The 25,403-nt window shown below is 42.4% G+C and overlaps 1 protein-coding gene across 7 annotated transcripts in view; it reads left to right on the forward strand.

Annotated features, from left to right (window-relative positions):
• LOC122562872 (tRNA (32-2'-O)-methyltransferase regulator THADA) overlaps nt 1–25,403 on the forward strand; it is a 236,575-nt gene that overhangs the window by 109,816 nt on the left and 101,356 nt on the right. For all 7 annotated transcript variants that reach the window (XR_015761289.1, XM_088000251.1, XM_043716172.2 and 4 more), the window contains 3 exons: nt 425–585; nt 7,843–8,009; nt 17,076–17,258. Coding sequence is in view for 6 of the 7 variants with exons in the window: in XM_088000251.1 (XP_087856377.1) it covers nt 425–585; nt 7,843–8,009; nt 17,076–17,258 (511 nt within the window). In the remaining variant the exon portion in view is untranslated. The remainder of the gene's footprint in view (nt 1–424; nt 586–7,842; nt 8,010–17,075; nt 17,259–25,403) is intronic.

Genomic DNA, 25,403 nt, shown 5'->3' on the forward strand with positions numbered 1-25,403 from the left:
TCCATACATATTGCTGTATCTTCCTGGACAAGTTGCTTTAGATGGTGGGATAGATTCCAATGAATCCTCTCCAAGAATCTTCTCCAAGAGGTTAAAACTGACTTCTGGTGGGTTTGCAGCTCTCACACCTTGCTAAACAGAACTGCAAAAAAGGAAGGACAGAGCAATGGTTTCTTTTGCTTTTCAGGCAGGTCAAATTCTCTGACAATGGTTTGAAATATAATAGTCTACTCCAACCAGGCTAGTGACCTGTAGGTGTTCTCAAGAACTGTGACTCCATTCCAATTCCCTGCTCCTTACAGCTGTAACATTGTTGCCTATGTTCTTCATAAAGTATTTGGATCACACCTATTCATAACATTGCCCTCTGTTCCTCGTTCATGCTTTTATTGCCATTCTCCTATCATTGTTGCTTCTGTTCCAGATCAGGGAACTGGCTGCCAAGCTGCTGGTGAACTACCTTCCCATGCTCCTACCCCAGCCCCTGGCTGGTGCTTTGTTTGAGCATGCTCTGAGGATGTTGTGCAGTCCCAGGGTGTCCCAGGCTGAGGCTGGAGCCCTAATGGTGAAAACAGTTCTTCAAAAGTTAGTATTAACATGACACAGTGAGTACCAGGGTATGTCATCACTTTTGTGAATGGGGAGAAGAGAGGTGGGGCATGTTTGTTTCTGAATTGTTTAGCTTAGGGATGGGGGTGGGTGGGGAGCAGGGTGGTGTTGTTAACTGTTGGTAATAATTATAAAGTACAGAGCAGGTGCAGGAATTGAGCATTCAGCTTCTCAAGCCTCTCTGCCATTCAGTGTTCATTAATGTCCTTCAGGGAAGAAAATCTGCCAGGCTCACCTGGTCTGGCCTACTTGTGACTCCAGATGCACAACAATAGTTATCTCTCAATTGCACTTTGAAATGGCTGAGCAAGTCACTCAGCTGCATCAATCACTACAAAGTCTCAACAAGAAAATGAAACAGAAAGAACCACCTGGTACCTAGACCAGAAAAGGCAATGGCAGGGGTAGCCTTGTTGACCCTGCAAAGTCCTCCTTTTTAACATCTGAGGGCTAGTACCAAAATTGGAAGGGCTGTCTCACAGATTGGACAAGCAACAGCCTGACATAGTAACACTCTCAAAATCATACCTTACGGACAATGTCGCAGACCACCATTACTATCCCTGAATTTCCTACCCCATCAGCAGGATAGACCAAGCAAATGTGGCGGCAGAGTGGTATAGAGTCAGGAGTGAATTGCCTAGGGAGTCCTCAACATTGAAGCATCATGACATCAGGTTAAGATATGGGCAAGGACAGGTCTTGCTGGTTACCATGTACTATCTTCCCTTTGTTGATGAATCAGGAAGCCTTCATGTTTAATAACCCTTGGAACTATCACTGACTGAGCTGTTCGGGAACTAGATGACATAGCTGCTAGATTGGGTCTGCAGAGGTGGTGAGGGAACCAACAGGAGGGAAAAACATACTTGATCTTATCCTTATCAGTCTGCCCACTACAGATCCAGCTGTTTGTGACAATATTTGAAAGAGTGACTAATGCACAGTCCTTGTGGAGATGAAGTCTCGCCTTCATATTGAGAATAATACCTCCATCCCACTGTGTGGCACTAAGACCATGCTAAATAGAACAGAATTCCAAAAGCAATCAAAACTGCGCATCCATGAAGCACTGTGGGCCATCAACAGCAGCACAATCGTACTCCACAATCAACCAACACATGGTCATGTATATGGGGAGAAAGTGAGTCTGCAGATGCTGGAGATCAAAGTTGAAACTTTATTGCTGGAACAGCACAGCAGGTCAGGCAGCATCCAGGGAACAGGAGATTCGACGTTTCAGGCACAGGCCCATTCCTGAAGAAGGGCCTGTGCCCGAAACGTCGAATCTCCTGTTCCCTGGATGCTGCCTGACCTGCTGTGCTGTTCCAGCAATAAATGGTCATGTATATCCCCAACTCGAACATTACCATCAAGCCCAGGGATCAGCCCTGGTTCAATAGAGAGTGCAAGAGTGCATATCAGGAGCAGAATCAGGCATACCTCAGAATGATGTCAGCCTGGTGAAGCTACCAAACAAGACTGCTTGTTGCCAAACAACATAAGCAGTAAATGATTGACAAATTAGTTAAACGCTCCCTCAACCAATGGATCAGATCTAAGCTCTACAGTGCTGCCACATTCCGTTGTCAATGGTGGTGGGCAAGTAAACAACTCACTGGAGGAGGTGGCTCCAAAATATCCCTATCCTCAATGATGAAAGAGCCCATCATAAGTGCAAAAGATAAGTCTGAAGCATTCGCAGCTACCTTCAGCTAGAAGTGTTGAATGGATGATCCATCTCAGCCTCCTCCATTGGTCCCCAGTATCACAGATGCCAGTCTTCAGCCAATCTATTTATTTGATATCAAGAAACAGCTGGAGAATTGGATATCGCATAAGCTATAGGCTCTGACAATATTCTGGCAATAGTACTGAAGATTTGTGCTCCAGAACCGGCTGCATCTCTAGCCAAGCTACAATGCTGGCACCTACCCAAATCTGGCCAGTTACCACCCCATCAGTCAGCTCTCGATCATTAGCAATGTGATGAAAGTTTTCATCAATAGTGCTATCAAGCAGCAACTGCTCAGCAATAATCTACTTAGTGACATCCAGTTTGCTTCCGCTAGGACCCTCAGCTTCTTACCTCATTACCTTTGTTCAAAAATGGACAAAAGTGCTAAACTCCAGAGGTGAGGTGAGGTGAGAATGTCAGCCCTGGAAGGCAGCATTTGATGAAGTGTGGCATGAAGGAGCCCGAGCTAAACTGGAATCAATGGGTATCAGGGAGAAAACTTTGTTGGTTGAAGTCATGCCTGGCATCTGGCACATGGGAACGTGCTTATCGTTATTTAGGTCAGGCATCCCAGCTCCAGGACCTTTCTTCAGGTATTTGGCAAGGTAGTGTTCCAGGCCCAAACATCTTCAGCTGCTTCATCATAAGACCAAAAGTGATTCGAGCAGAAATAAGCCATTCGCCCATTAATCATGGCTGACATATTTCTCAGCCTAATTCTCCTGTCTTCTTGTAATCTTTGATTTCCTTGCTAATCAAGAACCTATCTATCTCTGTCTTAAATACAGTCAATGACTTGGCTTCCACAGCTTTCTTTAGTAATTAGTTTCACAGATTCAGCACTCTGGCTAAAGAAATTCTTCCTCATCTCTGATCTAAAGGGTCATGCTTCACTGTGCCTCAATCAATGGACTTCACTCCATCACATGGTCAGAAGTGGGATGATTGCTGATATTATACAATGTTCATTACCATTCACGACTCCTCAGCTACTGAAGCAGTCCATGTTCAAGTACAACAAGACCTGGAGAACATCCAGGCTCGGGTTGAAAAGCAGCAAGTAACATTGACGCTGTAGAAATGTCAGGCAATGACAATCTCCAATAAGAGACAATGTAACCACTGCCCTTTGACATTTAATGGCATTACCACCACTGAATTCCCCCACTATCAACATCCTCAGGGTTACCATTGACCAGAAAGTCAAATGGACTCAACATATAAAAGCTACAAGGGCACGTCAGATGCTAGCAATACTGCTGTGAGTAACTCATCTCTTGACCCCCACATAACCATTTACGAGCGAAGTCAGGAATGTAATTGAATACTCCCTACAGGTTTGATGGGTGTAACTCCAACAGCACTCAAGAAGCTTGTCACCATCCAGAACAAAGCAACCCACTTGATTAGCACCATCTCCATGAACCTTTACCACATCCACTCCCTTTACCACTGATGCTCAGTAGCAGTAAGACATACTGCAGAAATTCACTAAAGATTCTTATACAGCACTTTGCAAATCCACAGCCACTTCTAGAAGGACAGGACGGCAGGTAAATGGGAGCATCACCATCTGCAAGTTCCCCTTCATGTGACTCACAATCCTGACTTGGAAATATATCATGGCTCCTTCATTGCCGCTGGGTCAAAATTCTGGAATTCCCTCCCTAATGGCATTGTGGGTCAACCACAGTGCAGCTCACCACCATCTTCTCAAGGGCAACCAGGGACAGGTAATAAATACAGGCTCATCCAGCGATGCCCATGTCCCATAGGAGAGCAGAAAAAAAGATAAGATTGTGGTTGATCTGATTGTATCTGCACATGTGCATTCCTGCCTACTCCTGATGACCTTTCACCCTGTTGCTTAGTACGAATTCGTCTACTTATGCCTTAAAAATATTCAAAGAGTCTGTTTCTGCCGTGTTTTATGGAGAGAGTTCAAAAGACTCATGACCCTCAGAGAAAACATTTTGTTTCAACGGTTTTAAACGAACGAATCCTTATTTTTAAACTGTAACACCACTTGCAGATTCTCTCACAAAAGGAAATATATTCTCACATTTGCCTTCCTAAGACCATTCAGAATTTTATATATTTCAATATTCTCTTCTGAATTTGAATGGATACAAGCCTATCCTGTCCAGCCTTGCCTCATGATACAACCCATCTGCCCCAACTGCCGACAAAGCATTCACAAACTTGCTTAAACATGGTGACCAATATTGTAAATTTTACTTTAGAAGTGGTGTCATCAATGGTCTATATTCCGTAAGCACTGTATTATTACAAAGGGCTACCATTTGGTCCATCATGCCCACACTGGCCTAATTATCTAGTCCACTCTATTATCTAATGCCAAACCATTGGCTTTCCCCCATATCCCTGCACATTATTGCTATCCAAAACAACAGCCGGCGAATGAATGTCTTGAATACTCTAATTGAAGCTACCTCCACCACATTTTCAGGCAGTTTATTCTAGACCCTAAAAACCCAAAGTGAATATTTTTTTTTCTCTCACATCACTTTTGCTTTATTGGCACATCACTTTTAAATCTGTGCCCTCTCATTTTTGCTTTTTTTCAATAAGCAGAAACAACTTCACCCTATCAATTCTGTCTAGCCTGCTCTTTTTCTCAACCAGATCTTCTCTCAGCCATCTTCTCTGCAGGGAAAATATTCCCAACTTCTTCAAACTATCCTCATAACATGAACTTCTCAATCCTGGAACCTTTATTCTCAATTGATTCTGCACTCTCCCCAGTGTATTCACATCTTTCCTATAATGTGGTGCCCACAACTGTACACAGTACTCCAGATGAGACCTAACGAGTACCTTGTACAAGTTCAACATCATCTGTCCGCTCTTATAGTCTATGTCTAATTAATAAAGTTGAGTACACTAGTACTCTAGCTCCTGTTCACTTGTTCTTTCTCTCTCTCTCACTCTCACTCTCACTCTCACTCTCACTCTCACTCTCACTCTCTCTCTCACACACACACACACACACACACACACACACACACACACACACACACACACATATACTGTACTAAGCCTCATGTGCCATGCACTCCCAACTTCTCACTGACCTTTGGAGCTCCACATTATCCTTCTAACAGTGTACAAATCTTTTAAACTGAGTGTATCTGAAAACTTTGAAATTTGTCCCTGCACACCAAGATCCAGATGTTTATGTTCAGATGAAGGTCATCCAATTGATGGTAGTTCATTTGGATTTCAGTGAAGCCTTTGACAAGGTCCCACATAGGAGACTTATCAAGAAGGCAAGTGCACTTGGGATACGGGATACTTTGATGAAGTGGATTCAAAATGGGCTCAGTTGTAGAAACAGAAGGTGATGACAGAAGGCTGCTTTAATGACTGAACAAAGTTAAAAATTACGCAGCACCAGGTTATAGTCCAACAGGTTTATTTGGAAGTACACCCCAGTCTAACACCGGCACCTCCATGACATAGATGACTACGTAGGGTGTTGGATTAATAAATTTGTGGATGACACAAAGTTTGGTCAGGTGGTTAACAGTGAGGTTGCGAGTCTGGGCTACAAAAAGATATAAATGGTATGGTCAAGTGGGCAGAAAAGTGGTAGATGCAATTTAACCCTGAAATTACTCCTTTGGAAGAGCAAGGAAATATTCAATGAATGGCATGACACTAGGAAGTTCTTTGGAACAGAAGCACCTTGGAGTATTTGTCCATAGATGTCTGAAGGCCGAACACCATGTTAGTAGGGTGGTGAAGGTGTCATTGAAGGTGAAGTGTGTTGTGAGGCACAGGTCCAGAAGTTTGATTGTTAAGGAATTCCTTCAATTCACGCATAGGACGTGCAGATCTTTCCCCATTTATGTAATATGCTTCCTTTTTATTATTGGGTGTGATTGTTTACGTCCTTGGTGTGAAAGGAAGAGCTATTGTGGTTTTGAAACTTAATTCAGAGCAGGATTAGAGAGGTCTATATCGGAGTGGGCCAACCTTGATTTGAATTGAATTGAATTTATTGTCACGTGTACCGAGGCACAGTGAAAAACTTTGTCTTGTGAGCAGTAGAGGCAGATCACAGAGTTAAGTAGCATAGATAAGTGAATAATAGGTAAATAGCAGCAAAAACAAAACACAGGTACGGGCGAATGTTAAGAGTTTGTGAGTCCATTCAGTATTCCTACAACAGTAGGGTAGAAACTGTTGCAAAACCGGCTGGTGCGAGTGTTCAGGCTTCTGTACCTTCTCCCCGATGGTAGAGGTTGTAGAAAAGCATTACCCAGATTGGGATGGGTCTTTGAGAATGCTGGCGGCCTTTCCTTGACAGCGGGCCTGGTAGATGGATTCTATAGATGGGAGGTTGGCCTTTGTGATTATTGACCACTCTTTGTAACCGTCTGGTTCACCACTCTTTGTAACCATCTCCGATCTTGCCATACCAGGTAGTGATGCATCCAGACAGAATGCTCTCAATGGTGCACCTATAAAAGTTGGCAAGGGTATTCGCCGTCATGCCACACGTCCTCAGCTGCCCGAGGAAGAAGAGATGTTGTTGGGCCTTTTTTAATCAGTACGTCCACATGAAGTGTCCAAGAAAGCTTGTTGTGGATGACCACTCCCAGGAGCTTGACACTGTCCACTCATTCCACCTCTGTGTTGTTAGTGTGTAGGGGGGCATGAGTAACATCCTGGCGAAAGTCAATAATGTGTTCCTTGGTTTTTCTGGCATTGAGAGCTAGGTTGTTCTCTGCACCATTTTTCCAGATCTTCCACCTCCCGACTATGGTGGTGTCATCAGCGAAGTTGTAAATGGCATTAGTCTGGTATTTTGCAATGCGGTCATGGGTATACAGTGAGTATAGTAAGGGGCTGAGTACCAATCCCTGGGGGGCTCCAATGTTGAGTGTTAGGATGAAATATTGTCCCCAATCTTCACTGATTGTGGCCTGTGGGTCAGGAAACTGAGGATTCAGTTGCAGAGAGTGGGGCTTAGTCTGTGCCGAATTTAATTGTATTCATTACTCGCAATCTGAGAGAATAAGCATAAAACCTGTTAGAAGGACAAGCAGAATGCTGACTGTGGTATTTGGAGCAGGAGATCAGGAAGTGTAATGTGGTAGTTGTAAGGGATTCAAAAATTAGGGAACAGTAGAGCATCCTTTCTAAGTAGGAACTGGAGCCCGAGAAAGCTTGCTTTCTTGGTCCGAGGATCAGGGACATCTCCAACCAGCTTGGAAGGATAATAGAAAGGGACAGTCAGTCATTGTGATCTCTGCTGGAATCAACAGCATAAGGAAGAATCGATGTGAAATCCTGTTTGCACAGTACCAGGAACTAGGAATTGAATTATAGGGCAGGGCCTCAAAAGCTGTGAATTTCTTGATTGTGTTCAGCGGAGCCAAAATTAGGATAATTGATTTTTTCAGACAATGCATCAGCCAGTCAGAAGGTATCTTCAATGTTGGTTTTGCCTGTATCCTTCCTTCCAGGTCTGACATTTCAGTTTTGCTGGGCGTGGTTGCTCATGGGGAGGCCCCTGAAGATGTCTGCTCCCAACCATTGATCTTTGTAACTTACCTACATCAGCAGTTGGAGGAGCATTATAGAGTGGCTCGTGCAGATTTGCTGCAAGCTGCAAAGACCAAGCCACTACATGGTAAGGAGCTGCCTTTCAATTTGAATTGAATTGAATTGAATTAGCTTTATTGTCACATCTATTGAAATGAGTACAATGAACTATTTACAAGTCACCGCTTATGGCACTATATTAGGTACAAGATGCCTAGATACAGATTTCTCAGTTCAAGTTCTCAGGAAGAAAAACAGAAAAAGAAAGAAATAAAAGGTCCAGCATCATAACAGATTGTAGGAATAAATTAGAAAATAGTAACATGTTCAGAACAACAGTCCTTCCAACCCAGTCCACGCTAGCACTTAGTCTCTAGCCTGCATCGTGCCTTGACTCCAGACTGCGCGAGTCTTCACCTTGAGGCTGTTGAGGATAGAAGTCCACATCAGGCCAAAAGACCACCATGCTGGGACAAGAGATCACCATGCCAGGGCAGATTGTGAGGCAGGAAAGGAAGCTGCATGGGGAGTGGCAAAAGGACTCCTGGAGGAGGCCTTCAGGCCCTGTTTACCCCCATGGTGGAGAAAGGACCTTGAGCTGTGGGCTCAATCATACCACTTACCCAGTTAGACAAAGCCTGAACATAACTGGTTATGGGGAATGATCTGCAAAGCCTTCACCTGGTGTTATGCTTCACCACTGGCTAAATTCTAAGAGTCTTAGTGGCATGGTTATCAGGACAAATTAGCTCTCCACGTTTTTGTCATTCTCCTTACATTGGTAATATGCACAGTTGCTTAGAGTCATAGAAGTCTACAGTATGGAAACAGGCTCCATTAGCACAACTTGGCATGCCATCCAGTTTTCACAATTAAACTAGTCCCATTTTCCTGTGTTTAGTCCATATCTGTCCATACTAACCCCATCCATGTATCTGTCTAAATGTTTCTTAAATGACAAAATCGTACTCACTTCCATCGTTATCCCGGCACCTCGTTCCAGACACTCACCATTCTGTGTGAAAAAATTGCCCCTCTGGACCCTTTTGTATGTCTCCCCTCTCACCTTAAACCTATGCCCTCTAGTTTTATACTCTCCTACCATAAGGAAAAGCTGTTGGCTTATCTATGCCTCTCATGGTTTTATGACTCTAACAGGTCACCTCTCAGGCTCCTAAGCTCCAGGGAAAAAAGTCCCTGCCTATCCAACTTCCCTTCACAACTCAAACCTTCCTAAACAGGTAACATCCTAGTAAATCTTTTCTAGACTCTTTCTAGTTTAATACTATCCTTTCTATAGTAGGACAACCAGAACTGTCTGCAGTACTCCAAATGTGACCTCACCATCATTTTGTACAGCTGCAGCAAGACATCTCAACTGCTATAGTCAGTGCTCTGAACAATGAAAACAAGCATGCTAAACGAAGCTGCCTGAACTGCTGTGCTCTTCCAGCACCACTAATCCAGAATCTGGTTTCCAGCATCTGCAGTCATTGTTTTTACCGCCATGCTAAAAGCCTTCTTCATCACTCTATCTACCTGTGCCTCCACTTTCAAGTAGCTATGAACCTGTACCCCTAGGACTTGTCAAGAGGAAGAAGAAGGCTTATGTGAGGATGAGACATGAAGGCTCAGTTAGGGGGCTTGAAAGTTATGAGTTAGCCAGAAAAGATCTAAAGAGAGGGCTAAGAAGAGCCAGGAGGGGACATGAGAAATTGTTGGCGGATAGGATCAAGGAAAACCCTAAGGCCTTCTATAGATCTATCAGGAATAAAAGAATGACTATTGTAAGATTAGGGCCAATCAAAAATAGTAGTAGAAAGTTGTGGAATCTGAGGACATTGGGAAGCCCTTAATGAATACTTTTTGTCAGTATTCCCATTAAGGGTAATGTTAGTGAGAATATGGAGATACAGGCTACAAGATAAGATGGGATTGAGGTTGATAACGAGGAGGTTTTAGCAATATTGGAAGATCTGAAAATAGATAAGACCCCTGGGCCGGATGGGATTTATCCTCAGATTCTCTGGGAAGCCAGGGAGCAGATTGCAGAGCCTTTGGCTTTGATCTTTATGTCATCATTGTCGACAGGAGTAGTGCCAGAAGACTGGAGGAGAGCAAATGTTGTTCCCTTGTTTAAGAAGGGGAGTCAGGACAACCCTGATAATTATAGACCAGTGAGCCTTACTTCAATTGTAGGTAAGATGCTGGAAAAGCTTATTTATAATCATCTGGAAAGGAGTAATTTGATTAGAGATAGTCAACACGGTTTTGTGAAGGGTAGGTCATGTCTCGCTAACCTTATTGAGCTCTTCGAGAAGATGACAAAACAGGTGGATGAAAGTAAAGTGGTTGAAGTGGTGTATATGGATTTCAGTAAGGCATTTGATAAGGTTCCACACAATAGGCTATTGCACAAAGTACGGAGTTTCGGGATTGAAGGTGATTTAGTGATTTGGATCAGAAATCGGCTAGCTGAAAGAAGACACCGGGTGGTGGTTGATGGGAAATGTTCATCCTGGAGCTCAGTGCCGCAAGGATCTGTTTTGGGGCCACTGCTGTTTGTCATTTTTATAAATGATCTGGAGGTGGGCGTGGAAGCATGGGTTGGTATATTTGCAGATGACAATAAGGTAGGCAGAGTTGTGGATAGTGCTGAAGGATGTTGTGGGTTACAGAGGGACGTAGATAAGATGCAGAACTGGGCTGAGAAGTGGCAAATGGAGTTTAATGCGGAAAAGTGTCAGGTAGTTCACTTTGGAAAAAATAACAGGAATACAGAGTACTGGGCTAATGGTAAAATTCTTAGCAGTGTAAATGAACAGAGAGATCTCAGTGTCCAGGTGCATAATTCCCTGAAAGTTGCCACCCTGGTTGATAGGGTGGTTAAGAAGGCGTATGGTGTGTTGGCGTTTATTAGTAGGGGGATTGAATTTCAGAGCCACGAGGTCATGGTTCAGCTGTACAAGACACTGGTAAGGCCTCATCTGGAGTACTGCATACAGTTCTGGTCACCACATTAAAGGAAGGATGTGGTAGCTTTGGAAAGGGTTCAGAGGAGATTTACCACCATGTTGCCTGGTATGGGAGGAAGGTCTTACAAGGAAAGGCTGAGGAACTTGAGGTTGTTTTTAGTGGAGAGAAGAAGATTGAGAGATGACTTAATCAAGACGTATAAGGTAATCAGAGGGTTAGATAAGGTGGAGAGTGACAGCGTTTTTCCTCAGATGGTGATGGCTAACACGAGGGGACATAGCTTTAAATTAAGGGTTGATAGATTTAGGATAGATATCAGGGTAGTTTCTTTACTCAGAGAGTAGTATGGGCGTGGAACGGACTGCCTGCAACAGTAGTAGACTCACTAATGTTAAGGGCATTTAACTGGGCATTGGACATACATATGGATAATAATGGAAAGCTGTAGGTTAGATGGGCATCAGATTAATTTCACAGGTCAGCGCATCATCAAGGGCTGAAGGGTCTGTACTGCGCTGTAATGTTCTATGTTGTATGACTTTGTGCCATAACACTCTGTGGGAACGCTATGATTGACTATATAAATCCTGTCCTAGTTTGACCCACCAAAATGCAACACCTTGTATTTATCTAAATTAAACTCCATCTGCCATTCCTTAGCTCACTGGCCCAGTTAATCAAGGTCTTGCTGCATTCCCAGATTACCTTCTTCACTGTCCCCTATACCACCAATCGTGGTGTCATCTGTAAATTTACTACCGTACCTCCTAAATTCTCATCCAAATCGTTTATATAAATCATGAATAACAGTGGACCCAGCACTGATCCCTGTGGCACACTGCTGATCACAGGCCTGCAGTCTGAAAAGCAACCCTTTGCTATCTTCTTCCATCAAGCTAATTTTGTATCCAATTGGCTGGCTCTCTCTGGATCTGGAGAGATTTAACCTTACTCAACAACCTACCATGTGGTACCTTGTCAAAGGCCTTGTTAAAGTCCATGTTAACAATGTATACCACACTGCCCTCATCTACTTTCCTGGTCACCCCATAAAAAAACTCAAAAATTTGTGAGACATGATTTTCCACGCACAAAGCCATGCTGACTATCCCAAATGAGTCCTTGCCTCTCCAAATGCCTGCAGATCCGGTCTCTCATAATCCCATCTAACAAGTTACTCTCCACAGATGTTAGGCTCACTGGTCTGTAGTTCCCAGGCATTTCCCTGCAGCCTTTCTTAAATAATGGCACAACATTAGTCACCCTCCAACCTTCAGGCACTTCACCCTTTGGCTGTTGATGACACAAATATCTTCACTAGAGGCCCAGCAATTCCCTCCCTAGCCTCCCACAAAGTCCTGGGATATGCATAATCAGATCCCGGGGATTTATCTACCTTAATGTATTTTAAGACTTCCAGCACTTCCTCTTCTGTAACATGGACTGTCTTCAAGACATCACTATTTATTTCCCCAAGTTCCTCAGCATCCATGCCTTTCTCGACAGTAAATACTGAAGAGAAATATTCATTTAGGATCTCACCCTGTCTTGTAGCTCCGCATATAGACAACCTTGTTGATCTTTAAGAGGCCGTATTCTCTCCCTAGTTACTCTTTTGCATTTGATGTACTTGCAGAATCTTTTTGAATTCTCCTTTACCTTATCTGTCTAAGCCATCTCATGTCCTCTTTTAGCCCTCCTGATTTCTCTCTTGAGTGTACTCTGATATCCTCTATGTTCCTCAAGGAATTCTCTTGATTCCAGCTGCGTTTGCAAGTCATATGCCTTCTCCTTTTTCATGACCAGGGATTAAGTAGCTCTAGTTATCCAGCATTCCCTACTCCTGCCAGCCTTATCCCTCACTCTAACAGGAACATGCTGGCCCTGAATCCTCATTAACTCACTTTTAAAAGCCGCCCATTTACCAGATGTCTATTTGTCTGCAAACAGCTTCCCCCAGTCAACTTTTGGAAGTCCCTGCCTAAGAACATCAACATTGGCCTTGTCCCAGTTTAGAACTTTAACTTATGGGCCACACCGACTCTTTCCCATAACTATTTTAAAACTAATGGAACAATGGTCCCTCGTCCCGAAGTGCTCCCCCACTAATACTTCCGTCACTTGTAGTGCCTGATTTCCCAAGAGGTCAAGTTTTGCCCCTTCTCTCATAAGGCCATTTACATACTGCATGAGAAATTCTTCCTGAAGACACTTAACAAATTTCTTTCCATCTAAGCCCTTAATACTATGGTGGTCCCAGTCAATGTTAGGAAAGTTAAAACCTGTTACTATTGCAATCCTAATATTCTTGCAGCTATAACACCATTAGACATAGGAGCAAAAATTAGACCATTCAGCCCATTAGGTCTTCTCCGGCATTCGATCATGGCTGATAAGTTTCTCAACCCCATTCTTCTGCTTTCTCCTGTAACCCTTGATACTCAAGAATCTATCTCAGTCGTACATAAATTCAGTGACCTGTCCTCTACAGCCTTCTGTGGCACTGAAGTCCATAGATTCACCACTCTCTGGCTGAAGAAGTTTCTTCTTATGTCTGTTCTAAAAGGTCTTCCCTTTACTCTAAGGCTATGCCCTTGGATCCTAATCTCTCCTCCCAATGAAACATCTTCCCACCATCTACTCTGTCCAGGTCATTCAGTATTCTGTATGTTTTGATTAGATTGCCCCTCACCCTTGTAAACTCCACAGAGAATAAACCCTGAATCCTCAAATGCACCTCATATGTGAAGCTTAAAATTCCTGGGACCATTCTCGTGAACATCCTCTGAACATGCACCAGGGCCAGTACATCCTTCCTGAGATATGGGGCTCAAAACTGTGTACAATACTCCAAATGTTGTCTGTTCAGAGCCTTAATAGAGCCTCAGAAGTACATCCCTGCTATTACTTTCAAGTAAATGAATGCCATCAAAATAAATGCCATCGTTGCATTTGCCTTCCTAACTAGTGACTCAACCTACAAGTTTACCTTGAGAAAAGCCAGGCAAGTGGGCAGTACTCTGTCATACACCTGACATGTGCCATGTAAATGATGGCTAAGCTTTAGAGAGATAGGTGGTGAATTACGTGCAGAATTTCCAGCCTGTGACCTGTTCTGGTAGCCACAGTATTTATATGGCTGACCCAGTTGAGTTTCTGGTCAATGGTGTTATATATGGTTGACTGGGGACAGACTGCCAAATCAATTCAGCCTCCCTATCTCTGTATTTGCAACACACTCAAATTACAATCATCAAAAGACCCTAAACATTGACCCCAATTGCTCCTCAGCACACCTTTTGAATAACCAATCTCAAGAAAACTTTGTGAATAATTGATACCAGATACCAGGTCTAGCTTAAAGAAAGTACTTTACTATTAATTAACAATAGAGTAATGTTATTGAAGCAAGTTAAACATTTAAAAAGCATCTGGATGGATAGCTAGTCAGCATAGATGAGTTGGTCTGTTTCTGAGCTGTACAACTCTGTGACTCTATAACAAAGTAATCTAATGAATATGATTAAAACTGGTAACCTTTGGTTTTAGCCTCATTCACACAAAAACCCAACAAGATAAACACTGTTAAAAAGATGCATGTTAACAAAGGGAAAATAACAAAACTAGCCAGACTACTGAAGCAGTTTCCACAATGCAATGCTTCATAAACAATAGCATTATCTCTTGACTGACTTTATGAAGACATTGATCATTGCCACCCTTTTCAATTCAAGCTGAAGATTCAGTAATACTTATTATTTAGTTTCTACTCTAAGCTTCCAATAGCTTGTAATGGGAGTTTGAGCAGTGAGCTTTCAAATCTTCATACTGACAACCAACAACCAAACTGCTGCTTTCAGAAATTCCCAATTCAAAAAAATTCAAAAGACTCCAGCCCCTCTGTCTGTTTAACCATCATGTTCCCCACGAGACTTGCTGGCACCATTTCAGAGCAAATTACTGCAGATGCTGGAACCTGTACTGAAAACAACAAATGCTGGAGATCACAGTGGGTTAGACAGCATCTACGGAGAGCGAGTTAACGTTTCAAGTCGAACTGACTCCTCATCACTTCCCAGGTACTGACTTCATTAATGGCCAAATGTCTACGATAAGCACACTGCCACCACAGAGTTGAAGAGTCAATAAAGGTCTTTGATGAATCAACCTTCAGAGGTGGGTTCAAAAACAAACAGGCACAGATGAATTGAAGAGTCTGTTTCCGTGCTGTATGACTCTCTGACAAGCTGCTGTCCAAAGCTGCCCTTTCAACTGTCATCTCATGGTTCACAGCACTAAGTGAAAAGTTTAAAATTCATGTAACACTATTGATTGTTGAGATGAGATGTTTAGATTACCTCTTGTTTGAAATGGTCATTGCTTGGTTCTTGTGACACACAGTATTTCCTTGCCACTTAACAACCGAGGCCTGCATGTTGTCCTGGTCTTGGTACATATGAACATGGACTGCTTCAGTACCTGAGGACTCGCAAATGGTGCTGAACATTGTTTACTGATGGCTGCACGACTAGGCTAACCAGGGAAGTTAAGGCTAGCATTAACTTGAATGATAACACACACAATTTGGCAAAGATTAGTGGTAAACTAGAAGATTGGGAAAGTTTTAAAAACCATCAGAATAAAACAAGTAAAAACAGGGGGAAAAATTAAGCATTGAGAGTGAACGTGCAAGTACTAACAAAATGGACAACAAGAGCATCTTTAAATATATAAAAAAGAAGAGAGAGGTCACAGTGAACATAAGCCCCTTGGAGAACAAGGCATGGGAAATGATAATGGGGAACCAGGAAATATCAGACGAGTTGAATATATAATTTGCATCAGTCTTCACAGTAGAAGATACTAATAGTATTCCAAAATTGCAAAATAGTAAGGAGCATAAGGAGGAGAGGAAATAAATAGAAAACTATCACTCGAAGAAAAAGTGCTGGGGAAACTAATGAGGCTAAAATTGGATAAGTCCCCTTGGACCAGGGGGATACATCATAGGATATTAAAGGAAGTAGCTACAGAGATATTAGGTGCACTGGTAGTAATCTTCCAAGAATGAGGTGTTGGGGATGACACGAAAAGTCTGCAGAGAGATGTAGGCAAGTTAATTGACAAATGGAATATAGTTTGGGAAATTGGAGGTTATGTACTTTAGCAAGAGGAATGGAGGAACTGAATATTATTAAAATAGAGAAAGACTGCAGTCAGCTGCAAGACTGGTGGTCCTTGTGCATGAATCTCAAAGAAGCTAACATGCAGGTTCAGCAGGTAATAGGAAAGGCAAATGGCAAGTTGGCCTTCATTTCAAAGAGAATAGGAGTGTAAAAATAGAGAAGTCATTAGAAGTTGTACTCATTATGGTTTGGGAGATTAAGAAGAGACTGATATGTGTTCTTGATAAGTATGGTGGCCTGTCACTTTGTCAGTCTAATCATGTGATGGCATCATTGAATATTTTGCAAGGCTAGATCAATGCCTTATGCAATCACATCAAAGTTCAAGGTGGAATCCTGGCTAGCCTCCCACTTTCTACCGTAAATAGATCTGAGCTTATCGAAAACTCTGTTGACCTTAATGTACCATGCGTCACTTTCTATTTCCCCTTATCACCCACAAACTACATTAGTCCCTAGGAAAGTAACACCTCAATTTTAAATTTCTCATTCAGTTCCTCTATGGCTTTATCCCTGTCTATCTGTACAATTATCTCCAGTTGTACAACCTTCTGAGATATTAATGTTCTTTTAATTGTGGCCTTTCATGCATCCCCAATTCCTCCAAAATTGGCGCCTGTGCTTTCAGCTGCCGAGGCCCCAGGTTTTGGAATTCCTTCCCTAAACTGCTTTGCTTCTTTAAGATGTTCCTCAGATCCCACTTCTTTCATTTGATTTAATATTTCCATAGGACACTTGGCATTAAGTACAATTTCACAATTCTTTTGTGAAACTTCTTAACGACACACAAAAGATGTTATATAAACGCAAGTTATTGTTGGGAAGTGGTGTTACAAATTCTACTCTATTACAATTGACCAAAAATTTAGTCCGCATGAAAAGTATTGTTACCAATTCTAACTAACTAAGGTGCTCAGTTATAATCTGTGAAGTATGAAGGCAAACTGGCTTCAGTTTGAATTGTACATGGTTATTATTTACTGTACTTGTAGGTTTGATAGTAGCACTGAGGAAATGTTTGACAGAGGTATCGGAAACCCGGAGTTCATTGTGGCTGCAATCTTTCAGAGCAAGGTGGAGGCTATTCATCAGTCAGCTCATGGACACCCTGATTAATATTAGCCACTTTCTTCTCGATACTTTGTCTGGGGCCCAATTCTCATGTCGGAGGCAAGGTAAGAATTATGATACTATTTTAATTTTAAGATTTCCTCCACGTGGTAATGTTGTGTTGGCAAAGATGGGCAGATATTGCCTTGGGGAAAAGCAGTCCTTGTGGACTGAAATGAGAAAATAGCTGTTTTTACAATAAAAGGATTGCTGGATGCTTTGAAAGCAACTAACCTGATGCTTATTGCAAGCGGCTTGTTGGAGCAGTGGTTGACGTGTGGTTGCAAATGAATCAGAGAATCCCTACAGTGTCGAAATAGGCCCTTTGTCCCAACAAGTCCACACCGACCCTCCGAAGACTAACCCACCCAGACCCATTCCCCTATCTTATGTTTACCCCTGACTAATGCACCTAACCTACACATTCCTGAACACTATGGGCAATTTAGCACGGACAATTCACCTAATCTGCACATCTTTGGATTGTGGGAAGAAACCAGAGCACCCAGAGGAAACCCATGCAGACACATGGAGAATGTGCAAACTCCACACAGATAGTTGCCAGAGGCTGGAATCAAACCTGGGTCCTTGGAACTTTGAGGCAGCAGTGCTAACCACTGAGTCACCATGCCGCCCCTTAACTGCCAGAGCATTAAGGGCTTAGATGGGGTAGAATTTGTTAAGTGCATTCAGGAAAGATTCCTCAAGCAGCATATAAATGGTCCTACTTGGGAGGGGGCAAAACCCAACCTACCCTTGGGAAGTAGGGCAGGACAAGTGAGGGAGCCGTTTGGAACTAGTGACTATAGATCTATTAATTTTAAAATAGTTATGGAGAGGGACAAAACTGGTCCACAGGTTCAAGTTCTAAATTGTGGCAAGGCAAATTTTGGTGGAATTAGACAGGTGCTTGCAGGGGTAAATTGGAGTAGTTTGCAGGCAAAAGGACCTCCGGCATGTGGAAGGCCTTTAAAAGTGAGATCATTGAGTTCAAGGTCTGTGAGAGTGACTGGGAAGGTTGGCAGGAATAGGGAACCCTGAATGATAGCTGAAAAATGTGTTGCTGGAAAAGCGCAGCAGGTCAGGCAGCATCCAAGGAGCAGGAGAATCGATGTTTTCGGGCATAAGCGCTTCTTCAGGAATCCAACCCTGGATGATAACAGATATTGAGGCTTTGACCAGAGGAAAAAAGGTGGTATGGCTCAGGTACAGGCACTTGGGATTAAGGGAACCTTGTATATAGGGGATACAGGAGTTTACTGAAGATGGAAATCAGGAGGGCAAAAAGGGGGCACGAGATCGCCTTGACTGAGAAGATTAGGGTGAATCCAAAGAGGTTCTTTAAATATATTAAAGGAAAAAGAATAACTAGAGACAGAATAGGACCCGTCAAGGCCAAAGTGGACATGTATGTGTGAAACCGCAGGAAATGGGCGAGGTCCCCAATGAATATTTCTCCTCTGTGTTTACCATGGAGAAAGATGTGAAGACTTGGGAACTTGGGGAAATTAGTGATGATATCTTGGGGACAGTCCATATCACAGTAGAGGAGGTGTTGGATGTGTTAGAATGTGTGAAAGTGGATAAGTCTCCTGGTCCTGACCACATAGATCCAAAAACACTGCAAGAGGCTAGAGGAGAAATTGTAGGTGCCCTGGCTAATATCATTGCATCATCGTTAGCCATGGGTGAGATCTTGGAAGACTGGAGGATAGCAAATGTTGTGCCCTTATTCAAAAAGGGCTGCAAAGAAAGACCTGGAACTATAGAACAGTAAGCCTAACATTGGTGGTAGGTAAGTTACTTGAGAAGATTCTGAGAGATAAGGTATACAAGCATTTGGAAAGACAGGGTTTGATGAGGAATAGTCAGCATGGCTTTGTGCATGGGAGATGCTGCCTCACAAATTTGTTAGAGCTCTTTGATGAAGTGACCAGGAAGGTTGACAAGGGCAGGGGGTAGACGTTGTCAGTATGAATTTCAGTAAGTCCTTTGATAAAGTTCCACATGGTAGTCTGCTCTGGACGGTTGGATCGCATGGAACCCGGGAGAAATGACAAATTGGATACACAATTGGCTTGATGGTAGGACGCAGAGGGTAATAGTGGAATGATGCTTGTCGGGCTGGAGGCCTGTGACTGGTGGAGTGTCTCAGGGGCCGATGCTGGGCCAATTGCTGTGTGTCATCTCTATCAATGATTTGGATGAGAATGTACAATTCATGATTAGTAAGTTTGCAGATGACACTAAAATAGGCATGGACAGTGAGAAAGGGTCTGAGTTATAGGGAGAGGCTGGACAAGCTAGGACTTTCTTCTTTAGAGCGTAGAAGACTGAGGGTGATCTTATAGAAGTGTATAAGATCATGAGAGGCATGGATCAGGTGAATGTACTCAGTCCTTTTCCCAGGGTTGGGGAATCATAGACCAGAGGGCATCAGAGGGGAAAGAATAAAAGGGAACCTGTAAACCTTCTTTTACACATCGGGTGGTAAGCATATGGAATGAGCTGCCAGCGGAAGTGGTTGAGCTATTAACAACATTTAAAAGACATTTGGACAAATACATGGATAGGAAAGGTTCAGAAAGATATGGGCCAAGTGCAGGGAAATGGGGTTTGCATTGATGGACATTTTGGTCAGCGTGGACCAGTTTGGCCAAAAGGCCTGTCTCCGTGCTGTAGGACTCAGACTCTAAACAGAGCCAAGGGATTGTGTACAGATAAACGTTTGTTCGGTCCAGTTGATCAAGCTGATTGCTTTGTAGGCTAATGACCCATTACCAATGACAAAAGCCTTCTGCCTGCCAACTAGACGATTGGTTCTCAGGTAGCTGAACAGCTTGTGGCTATGAACAAGATACAGAGAAGCTTTTCCAAACTCTTATCAGCTCAAAAAATCTTGTTAGCTACAAAAAAAATTTGAAAAAAAATGAACCTTTCTTTAGAAGTTGCTGTAAGCTGTGGCTTTTAATTAATAAGTCAGAGACCTTTAATAAGTGAACCTGCCACCACGTGCCTCTTGCAAATCAGTGGAAGCACCCAGAGAAGAAAGGCCAAGGAGAAATCTTCTGATCAGCAAGAACCAATTCCACAAATCTCAAAAAAATGGCTGCTCACCTACTTTCCAGTTTATCCCTGTGTAAGCGCGTGTGTGTGTGTGCGTGTATAGGAGAGAGAGGGTGTATATTATAACAGGAATAGCAATTTAATGAGTAGTGTTATCTGCTGACTATTAATAACTGTTTACCTGTAGCTAGAGTTTAATTACTTGTAATAAACTGTAATTGTTATTAAGTACAGAACTTGGTCCATGCTTCCAATGAACATTGGTTTCCAAATCAGATAAACTGAGGAGTTTTTGTACTAATTTTACAATCTTTAACTTTTGTGATGACTCCAGGAATAGCTGATTTTCAGCGGCCAGAGTTTCCAGTGAATTGTGACAATAAATAGTAATTTTTTTTGTTAGGTACTGAAACCTGCTCCATACTTTGTCAACCTGGGTCAAAAAGACAAGTAAATTGAGGAATTCTGCCAATTATTTGAAATCTAACTTGTGATGAATCTGGAAATAGTGGAACTTGATTTCCCACTTTCTATCCCAGTGATGCGTGACAGCCATTATGCTTGATTCCCTTTGGGACTTAAGATGAGTTTTGACAGAACTCCAGCTTCAGAAATTAAATGGTGAACAAAGTATTTTAAAGATTGAAGTGCACAGGAAGGGATTAAATAACTGGGTATAGCACCTGAGAGCAGAGTATTTACATAGACTGTCAGAGATAGCCTATCATGAATTGTGTCTACCCATTCTTACATGTGCACGGACTATGGGAGGTGTCATAAAATCATCGTCATGGAGATCTATAGCACTGAAAAAGGCCCTTTCACTCATCTAATGTGTCCATGCTGGTCAAAATCAATCACCTAACTGTTCTAATTTCACTTTCCAGCACTTGGTCCATAGCCTTGTCTGCCTTGGCATTACAAGTGTACATCTAAGTACTATGAGGGTCTCTGGTTCTTCCACTCTTAGAGGCAATGACTTCCAGATTCCCACCGCTTGCTTGGCTGTCAACGGTCAATCATCATTATTTGATGCAATTTCCATGGCAAACTTCTCCACAAATCTGAGTCTATTTGCCAATCAATCACTTTCCTTTCATACAGTATAACTGATGGTTTTTCCCTTTGAATTGGTATTTTATGTCAGTTCTCCTGATGAAGGCAAGATGAAAGACTTCTACAACTTTCATTTTTTTTAGCAAAGCAATACTCCGGTTCAGTACTACCAAATGGTTAACTCTGTATTCAGCTCCATTATCCAAAGCATTAAAAGAAAGAGATTGCAACGAAAACAGAAATTGCTGGTAAACTTCAGCAGATCTGGCAGTATCTGTGGAGAGAAATCAGAGTTAACATTTCAGGTCGAGTGACGCTTCCTCAGAACTGATGGTAGCTCGGAAAATGTCAGTTTATATGCAGAAGACAGCATGCGGAAAGGGGTAAATGATAGGTCGGTATAGAACCCAAAGAAAGAGAAGAACACTTGGACATACAAAGGAGTGCATAACAATCTGGTAAGGAGGATGAATATCTATTAATGGAGACTGTTCGTGGCTAACACTGGATTGTATATAATAGCAGATTATGTGATAACAAGGCCTGGTGTGTTCAGGTAGGGTAAGGGCATAGGAGAACTCGAGCCCTAAAGTTATTGATACTGAGTCCAGAAGGCAGGAGGGTAGCCGAGTGGAAAATGAGATGTTGTTCTTCCAGCCAAGACTAAGCTTCACTGATGCACTGCAGCAAACCTGAGACAGATGTTGGCCAGGGAGCAGGGTAGTGTGTTGAAGTGGCAGGCAACGAGAAGCTCAGGGTCTTTCTTGCAGACAGACCTCTATGTATAAACACCAGCATTCCATTAGCTTTCTTGATTTTCTGTACTGGTTTGTGATATTTTAAAGATAAACCTCCAGTCTCTGGACTTCTGTGCTTAATGTCATACCATCTAGAAAATATCCTGATCTATCCTTTGTTAGCTCAAAAATGGATAATCTCACACTTGCTTATATTTAATTCCATCTGGAATTTTGTCCATTCATTTAGTCTATTACTATACCTTTGTAATTTTATGCTATCATCTAATCTGTCTACAGTTCTGTGTAACTTTGTGTCATCTGTAAAGTTAGATGTATAACTTTCTATGCCTTTATTCAAGTTATTAATGAGTGATGTGAATAATTGAGACCCTAACACAGATCCTTGTGGGATACTACTGGTCACAGCCTGCCATTGTGAGTACCTAATGTTGTCTGGTCTCCCTTTCAAATAATTTAGACAACTCTGACCAGAGCATTATTTCAGCGTTTTACTTGGCCAATGTACCCAACACCCCTTGCTGTATTGCCAAGTTAGCAATCTGTGTTTTACACGAGCCATTATCCCTACTTTCTGTTGCCTGCCACTCAACCAATTTCCCAGCCATGTCAGTGAGTTGTCCTCAATTCTGTGGGCTTCTACTTTAATTAACAGTCTGTTATGTGGGTCTTTATCAAACATCTTCTGCAAATGTGTAGACATTCTGCTGTCCACTACATTTGTCACCACTTCAAAAATTTGAGGTTTATCAGCGTGACCTACTGATCATGAATCTCTGATTAACTGAAACTTTGAGCTGTTCGGTTACCCTGGACTTGATTGTAGAGTTCAACAATTTTCTCTCCAATGATGTTAGGTTAATTGAACTGAAAATCCCTGGTGCTCAGCAAAAGGAAGGACTATGAGAAAAGGGTAATCTACCATGGGGTCTAAGGAAATAGGGAGGCTATCAAATTGATAGACAATAGGTGCAGGAGTAGGCCATTCAGCCCTTCGAGCCTGCACCGCCATTCAATATGATCATGGCTGATCATTCCTAATCAATATCCTGTTCCTGCCTTATCTCCATTACCCTTGATTCCACTATCTTTGAGAGCTCTATCCAACTCTTTCTTAAATGAATCCAGAGACTGGGCCTCCACTGCCCTCTGGGGCAGAGCATTCCACACAGCCACCACTCTCTGGGTGAAGAAGTTTCTCCTCATCTCTGTCCTAAATGGTCTACCCTGTATTTTTAAGCTGTGTCCTCTGGTTTGGCACTCACCCATCAGCGGAAACATGTTTCCTGCTTCCAGAGTGTCCAATCCTTTCATAATCTTTTATGTCTCAATCAGATCCCCTCTCAGTCTTCTAAACTAAAGGTTATACAAGCCAGTCGCTTCAGTCTTTCAGTGTAAGGTAATCCCGCCATTTCAGGAATTGACCTCGTGAACCTATGCTGCACTCCCTCAATAGCCAGAATGTCTTTCCTCAAATTTGGAGACCAGAACTGCACACAGTACTCCAGGTGTGGTCTCACCAGGGCCCTGTACAGCTGCAGAAGCACCTCTTTGCTTCTATACTCAATTTCTCTTGTTATGCTATTAGCCTTAAGAGAAGGCATACAAAGTGGCCAAAAACAGCATGAAACTAGAAGACTGGGAAAACTTGAAAGGTCATTAGAAAGCCACAAAAAGAGCTGTAAATAAAAGTCAGATAGAACATAAGAAAAAACTAGCACAGGATATAAAGACAAATAGCAAAAGTTTCTATAAATATAGAAAACGAAAAAGAGTGGCTAAAGTAAATGTTAGTCCTTTAGAGGATGAGAAGGGGTATTTAGTAATGGGATATGATGAAATGGCCGAGGCATTGAACAGGTATTTTGTATCAGTCTTCACAGTGGAGGATACTAATAACATACCAGTAACTGACAAAAAGACTAAGGTAGGTGAGGACTTTGAAACAATCATTAATATGTAAGAGTTAATGTTGGGCAAGCTAATGGAGCTAAGGATAGACAACTCTCCTGGCCCTGATGGAATGCATTCCAGGGTACTAAAAGTGATGGCAGGATAAATAGCAAATGCACTGGTGATAATTTCCCAAAATTCACTGGATACTGAGAAACTGCCAGCAGATTGGAAAACAGCAAATGTGATGCCACTGTTTAAAAAGGGAGGGAATTATTGACCAGTTAGCTTGACCTCTGTAGTGGGGAAGATGCTTGAGTCCATTATCAAGGAAGTAATAGCAGGACATCTCGATAGAAATTGTCCTGTTGGGCAAAAGCAGCATGGGTTCATGAAGGGCAGGTCATGCTAACAAATCTTTTGGAAATCTGTGAAGACATTACGAGCAAGGTGGACAATGGAGACCCAGTGGATGTGGTGTACCTAGATTTCCAAAAGGCCTTTGATAAGCTGCCACACAAGAGGCTGCTACATAAGATAAAGATGCATGGTGTTGGGGTAGAGTATTAGCAAGGATAGAGGATTGGTTGAATGACAGGAAGCAAAGAGTGGGTATAAGTGAATGCTATTCTGCCTGGCAATCAGTGATTAATGACGTGTCTCAGGAATCAGTGTTGGGACCACAATTATTCACAATTATTCACAAATTGTATAGATGACTTGGAATTGGGGACAATGCATAGTGTGTCAAAGTTTGCAGATGATACTAAGATGGATGGGAGAGCAAAGTGTGCAGAGGACTGTGAAACTTTGCAGAGGAACATAGATACATTGAGTGAGTGGGCAAAGGTCTGGCAGATGGAATACAATGTTAATAAATGTGAAGTCATCCATTTTGGTAGGAGTAACAGTAAAAAGGATTATTACTTGAATGGTAAAAGGTTGCAGCATGCTACTATGCAGAGGGACCTGGGTGTTCTTGTGCATAAATCACAGAAGGTTGCTCTGCAGGTACAACAAGTGATTAGGAAGGCAAATGGAATTTTGTCCTTCATTGCGAAAGGGGTTGAGTTTAAAATCAGAGAGGTAATGTTGCAGTTATACAGGGTATGGTGAGGGCCATAGCTGGAGTACTGTGTGCAGATTTGGTCTCCTTACTTGAGAACGGATGTACTGGCACTGAAGGGGGTACAGAGGAGGTTCGCGAGGTTGATTCTGGAATTGAGGGGGTTGGCTTATGAGGAGAGACTGAGTAGACTGGGATTATATTCATTGGAGTTCAGAAGAATGAGAGGGAATCTTATAGAAACATATAAAATTATGAAGGGAAAAGATAAGATAGAAGTAGAGAGGATGTTTCTGCTGGCAGGTGAAACTAGGACAGCAGGGCATAGCCTCAAGATTAGACGGAGCACATCGAGGACTGAATTGAGAAGG

Source organism: Chiloscyllium plagiosum, unplaced genomic scaffold, assembly GCF_037043375.1.
Source record: "Chiloscyllium plagiosum isolate Xiang-an unplaced genomic scaffold, Cpla_swu_hap1 HiC_scaffold_24, whole genome shotgun sequence".
NCBI classification, from domain to species: domain Eukaryota; kingdom Metazoa; phylum Chordata; class Chondrichthyes; order Orectolobiformes; family Hemiscylliidae; genus Chiloscyllium; species Chiloscyllium plagiosum.